This window comes from Nyctibius grandis, chromosome 3, assembly GCF_013368605.1.
Source record: "Nyctibius grandis isolate bNycGra1 chromosome 3, bNycGra1.pri, whole genome shotgun sequence".
Classification (NCBI taxonomy): domain Eukaryota; kingdom Metazoa; phylum Chordata; class Aves; order Nyctibiiformes; family Nyctibiidae; genus Nyctibius; species Nyctibius grandis.
This window is the reverse complement of record NC_090660.1, coordinates 4,895,972-4,911,783: the sequence shown is the minus strand read 5'-3', so window position 1 is coordinate 4,911,783 and position 15,812 is coordinate 4,895,972. Positions and strand designations below refer to the sequence as shown.

The following is a 15,812-nucleotide window of genomic DNA, read 5'->3' as shown; positions in this document are numbered from 1 at the left end:
TATTCAGGAAGATATATTTACATGAGGAAAAGCTTCTTTACTTTGAGGGTGACAGAGCACTGGAACAGGCTGCCCAGGGAGGTTGCAGAGTCTCCTTCTCTGGAGACATTCAAAACCCACCTGGACGGGACCCTGTGCAACATGCTCTAGGTGAACCTGCTTTGGCAGGGGGTTGGACTAGATGATCTCCAGAGGTTCCTTCCAACCCTTAACCATTCTGTGATTCTGTGATTGCACAGAAGCCAAGTTACATGAAGTGAAAAATGCAGTTTGGGTTGACCTTGTTAGGCTTATTCATCTTCCCCATCTTGTGAAGTTGTGGAGACACATTGATACCACTGTGACTAAATAAAGCATTTGGCGTCTTCCTCACTCATTTTGTTCCCACCTTTCTTTTGCTACAGAATTCCCAATGAGTGCACTTAGATACAATTTATACTTTCGTAACAGTTTGAGTCACTATCTTCTAGTCTCCGGCCACCACACAGCACACTGTCACACACCACTGAGTGGTTTCCTCAGGACAAACAGATCACTACTTCCTTCTGAAGCTGCTCTCCTCCTCCCTTAAAAGCAGAAAAACAATGCCTAACCAGCTGAATAACCAAAGCTTCTAGGAATGCAGGTTTTTGCTGCTCTCTAGTGGACTTACTCTTAAAAAAAGCCCCACAACATGAAAAATGCTTCAGTCCTCTTCCTACTCTCACCACTAAAATTCTTCAACTCAAGTGGGCAACAGCAGAATTTCCATATTTTTTCCATATTTACAGGAAAACTAATTCAGCATCTTCAGCAACAATCCATACCAGGAGGAGAGGAAACGGAATTGGAATATCCTTGCCCATGTCTCACTCTCCAGTTACCTATGTGTAAAACAACAAAGACTGTGACTATATGAACACATTGCAGATGAGATTTAACAACAGTGGGATGAGGAGATGTCAGTGACCAACTGTAGTTAAATCACTTCATTCCTGTAAGGAAGTGTTTTCACTTTAACTGATTGCAAAGAAAAAACATCATACTGTTGTCCTCTTGGAGATATAAATATCTGCTTTGTTTCCAAGTAGTCCATGTTCTTCTCACAGAAGCATTATAGTAATTTTAAAAACTCAGAAACCAGTCAGGTCACCAAGTTCACTTAAATGAATACATCCATTTCTAGAATGGGTTGATAACAGTATGGAATGAGAGAATGACAACTCTGATGTAAGTTAATCTTCCAGAGTCAGTAATGGGCCCCTGCACTTCAGGAAAGATGTTGAGGTGTTGGAGCGAGTCCAGAGGAGGGCGACCAAGCGGTGAAGGGTCTGGAGTTGTCTGACCTACGAGGAATGTCTGAGGGAGCTGGGGCTGTTTAGCCTGGAGAAGAGGAGGCTCAGAGGTGACCTTATTGCAGTCTACAACTACCTGAAGGGAGGTTGTAGTGAAGTGGGAGTCAGCCTCTTCTCCAGGCAACTAGCGATAGGACAAGAGGACACAGCCTCAAGCTTCGCCAGGGGAGGTTCAGGTTGGACATTAGGAAGAATTTCTTCTCAGAAAGGGTCATTAGACATTGGAATGGGCTGCCCAGGGAGGTGGTGGAGTCACCATCTCTGGATGTGTTTAAGAAAAGACTGGACATGGCACTTAGTGCCGTGGTCTAGTTGACATGGTGGTGTCAGGGCAATGGTTGGACTCGATGATCCCTGAGGTCTCTTCCAACCTGGTTGATTCTGTGATTCTGTGATCTGACAGGTATAATGCATTTCAATACATTTGGAAAACACCCTTTAAAATCTACCACAAAAAGCTCCTTCAAGACTACTAAACTCAAAGGGGTAAGGAGTGGGGGGAGTTTCCACTCAAGTCTTACTCCATGTTTTCCATGGCACAGAACTTTTTTAATTATTACAATAGTGTTTAGATGGGACCACTAGCATGAAGCTCCACTACCAACTCATGAAAGGTCATGTCTGTTCAAGTACTACAAGGCTTGGGAAATGAAAGTACAGACAGCTAAATGAATGCACTGAAGATTATATAGACAACCAGCGACAAAGCCAAGAACAGAAATTGGGTCACCATAGTAATTTAGTGCCTTCTCTATTGCCTTTCCTCACTGCACCATGACCATTCCACAAAATCATTCCTGCTTTATGTGACTGACTACCATAACAGAAAACAGTGAGCCAACGCAGTTATAAAAGCGAGTGTGTGTGCATTCTGACACACACCATGTCACAGAAGTTATCAACAGCATACTTCCCATACCTCAATCTGATTTAATAATAGATTAACCTCTTGTGTTGAATACAATTACTTGCGTAATTTCTCAGACTCTCAGTTTGACAGTTTTGTATTCCCTTTAAAAAGTCTCTCTCCCATGGGTGTTGCAGCCTGGAAAAGCCCACAGTGAGGGTAAGGCAAGCTGGGAATATAAACGAGACACTGAAATTACACAGCTTGACAAGACTTAAAATAAGTCGGTTCCCAAAAGCTCAGATATTAATACTATATACAAAACATGAAGAGGGAATTAAGTACACCCTGTCTACTTTTAGAAGTCTGTATCATTACGTACCTATCAAAACAGTCTTCTTTCTGTATCTGTTGTTTTTTTGAAGAAAATTGCACAAAGCCTTTATTTTCAGAATTTCATAAAACCCTATGAATCACTATACTGTATTTGCTACAATCCTGCAGAACTACTTCAACCAGACAGTTTAGCACAGAACACTACCTTCAGCCAAATAATTTCTGGTTGGAAATCATAGGTGGAAATACTGTCTTTCAAAGGATGCTAACAAAGGGTATTGCATCAGTTAAAACTTGTGAGATGTTCTAAAAAACTCCCAAACCTGCATCTCATTATGAGTAAGTAACAATTTTATATTATTAATACTTTTACTCATTTAAACATATATCTTGGTTTTACAAATTTTAAAATGACAGTCTCAGGCCCCCAACAGCAGCATCATGCTGAAGAAGAAACTCCAGATCCTTCTCTTGTGGCATTATAACTCCTGTCCCATTGAAAACATAATTTTTGAAACAAAAATTTCACCAGAAAGTGGAACTTCAGGAGAAGAATGATCAGGACTCTTGGTTCCAGAAGATGTAGAGTTTCAAGGGATAAAGAAGCAAGGCTATGATGTGCAAGAGACAGTGATTCTGGGGAGATTAGCCAGAGGGCTGTAGTGTTTACTGGAAGTTTTTTCCCCTAACCAATAAAATTTGCCAGAAGAAAGAAGTGTAATACAGAAAAGTACTGTCAGCTTCCTGTTCTGTTATTCAGACAATCCCCTCAACCAACACACCTGACTCATCTCTGAACTCTTCTAGCTCAAGATACAAACACGTTTAGGTCTTACAGTATCTGGGAGACACGGGTACATTTTGTTTAACCATGATACTTCACGACCTTCACTAACTCATTCTTCCCACAAAGGCTAATTAAGTTTAAACAGTTAAATTAGTTAAACTTAATTAGTTGTAAAGTAACAGCACTGGATATCAAGTTTTCAGGACAACTTTCACATCCATTTCATCCATCTTTGTTAAGCAAAACTTCCACTGAAAACAGCAGTTTCTGGCAACCAAAGTGATACACTCAAGAAAACAAACTACTTTATTAAGGCACTATCTTCAACTTGCAAGTAATGACAAAGCCTTGTGAAAAATCCCAGCTTCGAAAAAGCAATATTATATTCTCCATAGTGCAGGTGCCAAATGGCACTATCAGGTTTTTTTCATCTCACCCATAAAGCTACTCACAGATATGCTCATGCCTCTTACAGCAAGATACATTAAAAATTTCTTTCCGATATCTTCCATAGAATAGTATGCTTTGGAAAAACAAAAGCAAGTTAAAATTAAAAGCCTAGGTTATAATTTTACTAACATTATGAAAACAGAAAGAATAAAGATCTCCTTCATTTGTACTTTTAAATTAATTTCAGCATACAAATCAGATTTCCATCTTTATTTGTGATTAGGAGCAATTGTGTGAATGCAAGAGTTTCCAAGAGATGACTCCCCAGAATTTTGGAGAGACCAAAGACTTTTTAATGCTCACATAGCATTAAAAAAAAAAAAAAAAGCTAGATTTCAGACCCTGCCTTACAAATTAGGGTTGTTCTACTCTTCAGCTAGCTGCTGTGATTCGTTACATGCCTGATCTCCACATAAACCGTATCACAAGACGACTCGTTCACGCAATAACACTAGTATATTGCAGAACAGCAGCATCAAAAGCAATCAGAAAATGCCTAACTGATGTCAACCCATGGTGAGAATACTAAGTAATCATACCTTGCACTTCTTTGTCAACTTAGACCACGATGTTCAGACAAATTAATCCCTTTACCAGTACCAGAACTTGTCTACGAGTTATGGATCAAGAACCCTGGATTCCCCCTATTCCCTTGGGGAGGAAGGATTTATCTTTTTTTAAGGTAGCACACCACCACTTCCATCCTTAAGCTTCTGTATGGAAGTCTTTTGCCTTGTTTTCACATAAAGCTTTTAGACCTTAATTTCATGACTGAGATTAAGCGAAAACTGTTGATTGACCAGAGGCATTGAAAGGGAAAAGCTCAAAGGTCAAATCAAGGTAAAATTTCCTTCAATGTCTAAATCTGACGCATTACGTAAGAAAGCTTTAAATTATTAAAGCTTGCTGCACCTTTTCAAGAACATGAGAAGAACCATGGGTAACTTAAGCTTATTCCACTGTTTCCACATCAAAGATTCTCCAACCTCTTCAATAAGAATTAACACAGCATTTTAGTATAGAAAGTTATGTTTAAGTAGTATTTTCTTTGCAGCACGAGTACCATCTTAGATTGAGTTATAAACAACATGGTAAAAATCCAAATCAAAGGATGTCTTAAAGCTGTAATTGAAGAAGAAAGTCATGGTGCTTCTCCACTTCCTCTTTAAAACCCAAAGCAATATACAATCCACCTACAGAAGAATCTAGGAAGTGGACTGATTACGGAGTGCAGATTTTGTGTATCCGTCATCATCAAACTTACTACAGATGAAACTGAACCCTAAACCAATTAGAGTAGGGTGTCTATAGCATTGCTATACCCCGTTAGGACATATGGCCCAAACCGCTAACCAAATAACAAAATAGGCTTTTTTTTTTTCTTCTTTTTGAATCGAAAAATATCTATTCCTTGCATTTATGAATGCTTGAGCTCCTGTTTCATGAATTAGCTCTGCAACAGCACAGCTCTGACACCCCATCTCTCTTAGACAGCACAGGTACAGAGGCTGGAGGAACAAAACCGTTTTACCGTACAATATTCACCACAGATTTTATCTCCGCACGGTTCGGTCCTCACAGAGCACACGGGTTCGCAGTCTGGCTGTAACCGAGAGATCACCTACCTACACCGCCACGACACCAGCTCTCCGAGCAGACGCCGCCAGCACACCGCAACGTGGTGCGTAACGGAGCTAACGTGGGAGTCCGGGGAGTCTTTCACCTCCGTTACGAGGAACATTCAACACGTACCCGCACCAACCGCCGCCGCTCGTGTCTCCTCCCCCGTTTGTAAGCGCCCTTCAGCCCGCACGGCACGGCGGCTGCTCCCCGGCCCGCTGCCAGGCACCCTCCCCCGAAGGTCGGCTCTCACGGGCTGCTCTGCCCGCAAGCAGGGAGGGAGGACGGTGCTCCGCCACCGATCACCAAGTTGGCCACGGCCACCCGTACCCGCGGGGAAAGGAAAGGCCGGGGCCGGCCACAGCCCGCAGGCTCACGGTAAAGTTACCCCGGGCAGACGCCACCCGAGGCGCTACGCTACTCCGAGGGGACAAGGCGGGCACTGCCGGGGGGCGGGTGTCAAGGGGGAGCCGCCGCGGGTTCACCCCTCACCACCCCCCCAGCGCAGGCCGCTCCTCGCCCGGCCGCACCACGTCTGCCCCGGCCCGCAGCCCCTCCCGCTACGCTCGGCCAACAAAGGGACAAGGAGTCCCGCGGCTCCGCCAGGCTCGGACACCGGGGGCGGGGGGGGGCGGGGGTGGCGAAGAGGCGACTCCGCCCCAGCCGGCCCCTCCGCCATGTTGTTGAAAGGAACCGACGGGGACCCGCAGCCCCTCACCGCTCTCCTCCTCCCCCCCGCCCCAGGCACCACCTCACCCGCTCCCTCCCCTTCCCTCCTTCCCCCCTGACACGCGTGCACTCACCGGCCGCCCCGGGGAAGAGCAGCGCGGCCACCACCAGACGACACAGCACAGCCCAGGGCCGCCGACTGGCCGCTACCGCCATGGTCCGGTCCCGGAACCGTAGAGCCAGGGCGCGCGCGCGCCCGCGCGCCACGATTCACGCCTCGCGACCCCCGTCCCCGCCCCTCCCTCCTCCCGCCCAAGAGAGGAACAGAGCGACTCCTGCCGCTAATGTAACCGACGCAGCGGCGCCGCCTGATTGGCCGCTCACTCCCCCTCCCGCCCCGCCCCGCCCCGCCCCGCCCCGCCCCCCGGCAGCTGCCGGCAGCTCCGACAACAACAAGCGCCTGGAGGGCGCAACCGGCGCGGCCGAGGGGCGGGGCCGGGCTGTGATTGGCGGATGGCTGGCGGCGCCTCGTCGAGGGGCCGGGCTGTGATTGGCGGATGGCTGGCGGCGCCTCGTCGCGGGGCTGGCGAGGACGCCCGTGGGGGAGGCGGGGAGGGGCCGCCGGGAGCCCCGCCGGCCCCGGGAGCGCGGCTCGGCTCGGTGCTTGGGTGGCGGGCGGTGCTGTCCCTGCTCACGCAGCCTCGGGCGCTGCCGACGGGCGCCGAGCTTCTCGACCAAGCTGGTGAAGGGTCTGGAGGGTCTGACCTACGAGGAACGGCTGAGGGAGCTGGGGTTGTTTAGCCTGGAGAAGAGGAGGCTCAGAGGTGACCTTAGTGCAGTCTACAACTACCTGAAGGGAGGTTGTAGTGAAGTGGGAGTCGGCCTCTTCTCCCAGGCAACTAGCGATAGGACAAGAGGGCACAGCCTCAAGCTTCGCCAGGGGAGGTTCAGGTTGGACATTAGGAAGAATTTCTTTTCAGAAAGGGTCATTAGCCATTGGAAGGGGCTGCCCAGGGAGGTGGTGGAGTCACCATCTCTGGATGTGTTTAAGAAAAGACTGGACATGGCCCTTAGTGCCATGGTCTAGTTGACATGGTGGTGTCAGGGCAACGGTTGGACTCGATGATCCCAGAGGTCTCTTCCAACGTGGTTGATTCTGTGCTTCTGTGATTCTGTGATTCTCCGAAACAGGGGCGAACTGGCGCCCACCGTGTCCGTGCGGTGGGGGGGGGGCACCCCAGCGTGCGGCTGAGGCGCTGCGGCGGCGCCCTGGCCGCCACTCGTCACCTTCCAGACTCGCTGGCTGGGAGGTGCGGGGCCGCGGTCTGGAGAGGTGTGCGGGAGGAGTTCGGCAGCCCTCAGGTTGTCTCGGGAGAGGAGGAGAAGTCAGAGTAGCCGAGGAGTTGCCCCACTTTGGAGACTGTGCGGGTGGGAGGTGGAGTAGCAGAAGGGCGCAGAGCCCCTTCGTTGCTCACCGCGATGCCTCTTCCTCACGTGAGTTGTCGGGTGGGTTGTAGATCACAGAATCACAGAATCAACCAGGTTGGAAGAGACCTCTGGGATCATCGAGCCCAACTGTTGCCCTGACACCACCCTGTCAACTAGACCATGGCACTAAGTGCCATGTCCAGTCTTTTCTTAAACACCTCCAGAGATGGTGACTCTACCACCTCCCATGTACACATGTAACACACAAACACTCTTTGACAGCTTACTCACTGCTAACTACCAGCTGGCGTGCGTACGAGACAGCTCAGTGTTCGTGCTGTGAGTCCTTTGCAGTTGGGGAGCAGAGGATGCGGCTTCCTGCAGCACGGAGCTGTAGGGTAGGGCCTATGAGTTTTAAGTACCGTGTCAGAACAGTGCTAGTCCCCACGGGCAGCTCCCCCTTACTCACAGAATCACAGAATCAGCCAGGTTGGAAGAGACCTCAGGGATCATCGAGTCCAACCGTTGCCCTGGCACCACCATGTCAAATAGACCATGGCACTAAGTGCCATGTCCAGTCTTTTCTTAAACACATCCAGAGATGGTGACTCCACCACCTCCCTTGGCAGCCCATTCCAATGTCTAATAACTCTGAAAAGAAATTCTTTCTAATGTCCAACCTGAACCTCCCCTGGTGAAGCTTGAGGCTGTGTCCTCTTGTCCTATCGCTAGTTGCCCGGGAGAAGAGGCCGACTCCCACTTCACTACAACCTCCCTTCAGGTAGTTGTAGACTCACAGTCTACTCACAGTCTGCGCGTTCACTGCGCGTAGCTGGAGGAGTTAATAGGGAATGGGCAGCGAACTTGCACAGTCCAAATAGCTGAGGTTCTACTTAGTCTTAAAACCTGCGGCAACTAGGATCCACCCTGTGAAGAAAATTACCACGACTGAGATTTTTACTTTCATCCACAGCTTTATTACCTTTGCATGGGTGGCAGGGAAGGAGGAAAGGCTCTCTTCTTCCCTCTTGGGGTCAGCTAACCACTCTCAGCAGTTACCTGCTTGCTTTGGGAATCCGCCCCCTCCCCCTTGCCCAGTTTTGGACCCATTACCTGGCTGTTGTGTCCAGATCCTGAATCAGTTCAGAGTCCATCAAGTTCAGCATATGCTTTTATCCTACTTTTGTTGCTCGTTTTGCTTGCTGTGTGACCCTTGTTGTAGGACAAGTCACGTAGGTCACAGGTGCTTTTCCACTGGTTACCTACAATCACTCTTGCAAGCTTCACGTACTGTCTCTGCCAGATGGTGACTTCCCAGTTCAGTTTTCAGGGCAGCAACCTGCCCGCTCCTCGGTGCCCCATTCACTTCCATGTCACACTGATCTCCCGTCTCCTTTTTGCTTGCAGTTGTTCAGCCAACACAGCCTTTATAAAAGGTCTTGTTTCTCCTACAGTATGGTTCACCTGGATAAGAATCTTGATAATATAACAGTTCAAAGTGAGGTAAATTTTTATTAATTCATTCTCTTTCCCTTTCTGTCTGAGCAACGATCAGCATCATATATAACAGACCCTGGTTATATTTTCTCTTGCAAAATAATATTTTATTAATGACAGATGTCCTTCGTGACAGATGTCGAACCAAACGTCTGGATTTGATATAGATTCATGCCGTAATGAACTACTGAAGTTGACAACACCAGGCAAACATGTTCTTATTTATCCATATGTAGAAATACTTAAAGGGCTAATCCTCAAGTAATATGCTAGCATAAAAAAGAAGTACTGAAGCACTGTTAAAATTGCTCAAATCCCGAGGCACTGTTAAAATTACTTAAATCCCAAGGCATCTTTTAAATTCATATAGAGCACTGAAACTATAAGCTAAGAAAATTATATGCATGGGAAAAAAAATCCACTATTTATTTCCCCATCACTGATCTTCTGGATTTAAGGATGGGCCACAGACAATATCTCTGAAGGAAGGCAGGAAGCAGAGCATGGTGAAGGATTTCTTTCAGGGCTCCCAATTCAGTCCTACGGGGAGTATTCTGAATTAGCATCCTGAGTGATGTTTGGCTGCCAGCCATAGAAAGAATAAAATAAGTCAGTAACCTGCAGGTAACAGCTCACCAACTAAGATGGTTTCAGGTCACTTCCAAGTAGTGAACAGTGCCACCACAAATTAAATATTTTTGCCAGGCCTCACCCTTCTTTCATAATATGCATGAGGTAAAGACCACTACTGAAGAAATACCTACAATTATGTCATCCCCTGTCCTGATCCCTAGGTACCTATCTGTAATCTTGTGTACCAAATTAGATTCAAAAGCCGAAGTAAACTTGGGCAGAAGCAGCAACTGCAGAGCTACTGAAATGGATTCTGTATGTCCAGAATCGTCCCTTTTCTTGCCATGCTTCTATTCCATGTTCCCAGATTCTTAGGACTGCAGCTTCTGGTCTTGATTAAGGTGAGATCTAAGAACTTCTGATTATGATACAGTCTCTTGATGTTAAAAGGGCTCTGGTAGACAACTGGATCTCGTTCTTGTTGGAAGGTCACTGACCACGAAGGTCATTCCCTGCACTTTCCCCCATTAGGTCCCCCTTGTTACTCTAAGATTCATCCCCGTGTTTTTCCATAATTTTCTGCAGTCAGTTCTCCTCTTCCAATATTTTGCTGTTCCTGTTCCTTCATAAGAGCTTTCATAGCTGCTTCTAGTGCAAGCAGGAGGTTTGCTGGTCTGGGTAGGACTCTGTACCTTTAGGGGGTTATGTGAGTGGTACTTAGATTTGCTTGTTGAATTGCACAGTAGTTCACATTACATATTCTGTTTGATAATTAATAAAATCTGTCTTTTTTTGCTGTACAAGATGGAGCAGGTAGATAAAAAATACAAAATAGAAATGATAGCCTGAGAAGCTTTAAATCATCTGTTTCTCCCCATGTCTGCAAACAATTGAATGCCAATCCAAAGAAAATTTATGACTGCACCTAGTTACATTCATTCTTAAATATGCTAGTTAGGCAAATGAGGTTAAATCAGACCATGACACAGGCAGCAAACAGTTTCCAAGATACGCCTTTCTGTAAAATGACATTTTGTTTAGGAAGAAAATCGCTCTTCTGCGATTTCAGATTTTTCAAAATGATAATAATTGCTTAGCTTTTTTCCTGCAAAAAATAACATGAAAAAACAATTTCAGTGTACAAATTTGCCAAGTTCAATAGAAAGCAACTCCTGACCATTATATGTTTATGACATTTTAACTGGATATATTAAACATTGTTCTCCAGCATTTCATGTGAGGGAATCCTTCAAAACACTACTTACCCTACTTTAATACATCTTTGTTTTCACAGTGCTTACTGGGAATGGAAACAGTGCAGTCAGTGGAAATATATTTAAAATAGGCAAGAAAAACATTTTGCCTAGCCTCATTTATGTAATAAATGAATGAATTTCCACCATTCCAATTATAGAAAGACGCAACAAATTTCATCTTTTTTTTTTTAAATGCAAGATAGAACACAAAACAAGACAATGTAGAAACCCCAAATTATCTGGCTTTATGAAATCTGTTTAGATCATCAAAATGGTTGAACCTATTTTAAAAATTCTTGCTTTTTAGATTGAGTAAAGCAGGTTATACAGGGAATATCTGCAATTTAAGCACAGGTTAATTTCTTGCTTCTGTGCTGGAATATGACATTTATACACACGTGCAGCACCCACAGGGAGAGAGGATGAAATAATTAATCTTTACTTAGTGCTAGTTTTATTTCTTGCAAGAATTATTGTCAGTCTTTGAATGCTTTTTATGCTTTCTTTCTGGAAGATGGAAAGCAAAATATTTGTGACTGCATGAAAGGTTCAAACAGAACTCTGTAATGCAAAACACCCGCATCCTAAGAAACTACATAAAGCATTAAAATATAAGTAGTTTTGAAAAGGGGCAAGTGGTGAGATAGAAAATTATGCAAAACTAATTGTTCTATAGATTAGTCTTTGACTAAGATCAAGGATATGAATGTTCTTGCATTATAATCTGACTTACTTCAGAAAACAGGCACTAATACATACAATTTTTTTAGCTTTTAAAGTAAAAATGTATGGAAGTGTGGTAGGAAGTATTATTAATGGTGACTACTAAAAGCTTTATTAGTCTTTCAGTGTAAGAGATACTGTATCAGGGTAATAAAGAATTATAATGAATCTTTCAGCGAGAAAGTATGCACAGTTAGTGCTCGAGCAAGAGGAAATAAAGGTGTTGCAAAACTTCATTTACAGCTTTTACAGTTTTCTCTCCGTGGTAATTAGCTAAATTTCATGTGCTTTTTAAAGAACTATTCAGTGCATCATGGTATTTACAAATTAGGTTCACCGAGGAGCTCAGCAAGAGGAAAAATACTGAACGTGTAACATTTACCAAAACAACAGAACAAGCTATTTTCAAAAACACCCCCACCCAAACCAACAAACATGCACCCCGCACCCCCCAGTCCTTGATTTTCCCAAGCAGTTTTACTCGAACTAGGACGGAAAGGATCAAAGTGTTTATTAGTGTGCAATTCTATAAGCACACAAACCAGAAAGTTTAGCAAAGATCTGTGATCTTGCTAAATCAGAGACAAGCAAAAGAAAACACTTTTTTGAAGTCACTGCTTTATAAAATACTCAGAATTACTCATTTATAAACATCGCCTGATTCGCCTCAGCAGTGCTTCCAAAACTAAATGCAGTGAGATCTTAGTTACTCAGAACCCAGTTAGTCATCTCCATTAACCGGTTAAAGCTTAAGACATAGGAAACCCTTTTTGCTTTTAATTCCTTGTCTGTGAAACACACCAGATGGGTATCTCGGAGTTACGGTTTGGGCAGCTCAGCAATACACCGCATCGGTACACAGCTGTTTGATCCCTCCAGCTAACACTCTCCTTGTTACACAGCTAATAGGTTTGTGGATACGTTCTGGTGTAGCAAGGTCTTACAACAGTTAAGCAGATCTCAGTGGTGACAGTTCTGTGCTGCTGCTGTTAAACCAGTCGATCTTAGTGTTCTGTTGCAGCTTGTAGAGTCCATCAGCTGCCGAGCTTGTTTCCTATGCATGTGATATCTAACTTTATTTCAAATCAGGTATGAATGTATTCAAAGAGAGCAGTGTTGATTGTAAGACTCATTAAAGAGAGGTCTAATTTGTGCTGAAAGCAGGAAGAAGTATGAAGTCCAAGACATGTTGCTAAACACAGAAGTGACTAAGACGACTGGTTAGTTTAGGGAGGGGTTGCCAGAAGCAAAGAGGCTGACATCAGTGAGGTCTGGAAATGACTTTAGACTGTATGTCATTATCTATTTGAAGGCCTTATATTGCTATGGCAACCTTGAAATTGCATGAGTATCTCACCTATGACTACAGTGAAGGATAGATGCATTAAAGTAGCTTGCCTCTAATTACAGAATCACAGAATCAACCAGGTTGGAAGAGACCTCTGGGATCATCGAGTCCAACCATTGCCCTGACACCACCATGTCAACTAGACCATGGCACTAAGTGCCATGTCCAGTCTTTTCTTAAACACATCCAGAGATGGTGACTCCACCACCTCCCTGGGCAGCCCATTCCAATGTCTAATGACCCTTTTTGAAAAGAAATTCTTCCTAATGTCCAACCTGAACCTCCCCTGGTGAAGCTTGAGGCTGTGTCCTCTTGTCCTATCGCTAGTTGCCCGGGAGAAGAGGCCGACTCCCACTTCACTACAACCTCCCTTCAGGTAGTTGTAGACCGCAATAAGGTCACCTCTGAGCCTCCTCTTCTCCAGGCTAAACAGCCCCAGCTCCCTCAGCCGTTCCTTGGAGGTCAGACCCTCCAGACCCTTCACCAGCTTGGTCTCCCTCCTCTTTTTAAGAAAGGATACTCCTCTAATTAAGAAAGGATACTTTTTTTTCTATGGAAGTACAGCTTTTACCTGCTTGAACGCTACTCCTCATACCAAGGTGATGATGCAAATAGTAATTTATATAATTCTCCTTTTCAAGAAAGGTCAATTTCTTCCTACACTGAAATCAGTTTTGAGATTGGACTCAGTTTAAACTTGAGTGGGGAAGGAGCAGCGTGTGTAGCTCACCAGAAGTCAATACCTCTCTAGCAGTGCACGGATTATGAGGTTTTTCTATTGTAGATCTCTGTGTACCCATTAGCTGGTAGGCATCCTGTGGGTTTGACAAACTTGACTTCTTCCATAGAATTAGAGCTCATTACAGAGAAGAAATTTCTTAGAGCAGGAAGTGGGTAGTGTGGTGATAAGCTGCTAAGACCCCAAAGCATTAGATGTGGGGATCTAGATTCCAGCTTGGACTAAATATCAGTTATCCTTAAAAAAGAAATCAGTTTTTTAATAAAACTTGCACTCTCATTAAAATAGCATTTTGTTCAGTTAAGTGTAAACCCACAATAAAAAAAAAAAAAAGAGAAGAAAATAACATCCCTTCAGTAATAATTAATTCCTGACACTGGTTTATTAACCTTGCAAACTGAGAATGAGGGGAGAGAGTTTCTTCTGTAGCATGCTGTAGGAATTGCCTGTTTCGCTGCGGCTTTTCTGGACTTGCTGTGTATTCCCCATCCAATCTCACTCTTCAGTGCTTGTGACTGTATGTTACCTGAAGTGATAATGTCAAACTTTGTATCGCGGTTCAGGTTCTGCTTGGTTATTTCTGTAGTCTCTCTTAGCAGTGTTTTCTGTACGTTTTCACTTGCTCGTTTGCAAACAATAGCTAGAGTTCACTCTAAAGATGCTGGACTTCGAGCAGTCCAAGAAAATTGCGTGGAGATTTTCTGTAGTGTGTTCTAAAAAGGTGGTTTTTCCTTTAAATCAAGTAATGGAGTTTGTACCTACTCAGGAATAAAAATTAAAAGAAAGAAAAAGAGACTAAAGATTTATTTGAATAAGATGACAAATTATTCAGTGAAAAGAGAGATGGTGGAAATCAATTGTAGAACTTTGTTCTTTACCAGTTCTTCAGCAGTTAAGTTTCTAACTTTTCTCCAAGAATATGTAATTTTGAGATCATTTAAGTCATCGGTTATTTCTCCATTTCCAAGTGACATTATTAACAAGGAAGACTTTTGTCACTGGACCTATCAAAAATAATAATTCATGCTGTTTTCATTTCTGAGTTAGTGTGGGAATTCTCCTGAACAACATTTGCTGGTTGCAAATAATAAGAACTTACTTCATTCTGTTTCTCTAAAGAGATGATTTTCCATCAGCCATATCCCTTAAGTGTAATGCCAAAGGTTGGCTTTTATCCAGGAAGTCTTCTTAGACTGGATACTAGATTGCTGAAGAAACTGTCTCTCTTGAGAATTTAAGAATGTAGCAGGAATGCTGGTACCAAAATACAGCTACCCAAAAGCACAAGGCTTGAAGAACACAGTAAGGATGAAAAAGTAGTGAGAGACTGTGGAGATGGTTGGAGGCTCTCAAATCTCAAACTCTCTTAGGAAAGGCTAGGGATGTTCAAAACCGCTTCATCTATTGAAAAATTATTTCATCCACACCATCAACCACTTGGAAGGATGTATTTTTAAATCGTGGCCTTAATAAACAAACTTTTGAAGCAGGATTTTTTTTTTTTTTTGAGACAGTAACAACTGCAATATCCTTACACAAGAAACCGAATGTTCTTATTACTGAATCTGGAATGTTTTGTTGGTAGAGAGTAACTGTTCCTTTTCTTGCTTTCTGTTGTGTATTCAGACATTTTTCCAGGTTGAGTCTTTGTTTTCTAAGTGGGGTTGTTGACCACTGATTATTGAGGTCCTAATGACTGTATACAAAATTAGACTAAGCAAATATTTAGTTCCTGTGTCTTTGGGTATGGAAATACTCATCTATGTATATATCTGGTGCAAAAGGCTAATGATTACATTATAATGTGCATTCTTGTGAATTTCTGGTGATATATCGTTATTACCTGATGTGAGCCCTATCTTTCTAAACAAATGTGTTAATTATTTTTTATCTTTGATGGTTAACAAATTATTGAACCAATTTGTCTTTCCTCCTGATGTAACTTCAGTTCTGACTCGAACATTGTCTCAAATATTACTACATTTGCAACAGTACTGCTTTCAAAAGCTTAACTATCTTGCTTCCAAACAGTATGAAATATTAACTATGATGGTTCAGAAGAGTACCAGTTGCTAAGATAAAGTGAGACAAAATAAGAAGTTGCGATCAGGAACGACCTTCTACTGATACGCAGTTTAAATTTTTTCAGAAGTTTTTTTTAACCAGACTTAAGATTCTGGCTTTCAAAATCTAAAAAAATAAACC

General features: G+C 43.7%; 1 protein-coding gene across 1 annotated transcript in view; it reads right to left on the bottom strand.

The window, feature by feature from the left end:
- Nucleotides 1-6,309, bottom strand: part of TGFBR1 (transforming growth factor beta receptor 1) — a 34,754-nt gene extending 28,445 nt beyond the window's left edge. The window contains exon 1 of the mRNA XM_068395693.1: nucleotides 6,178-6,309. Coding sequence (XP_068251794.1) covers nucleotides 6,178-6,259 — 82 coding nt within the window. The 5' untranslated portion in view covers nucleotides 6,260-6,309. The remainder of the gene's footprint in view (nucleotides 1-6,177) is intronic.
- Between the last annotated feature and the right edge of the window lie 9,503 nt (nucleotides 6,310-15,812).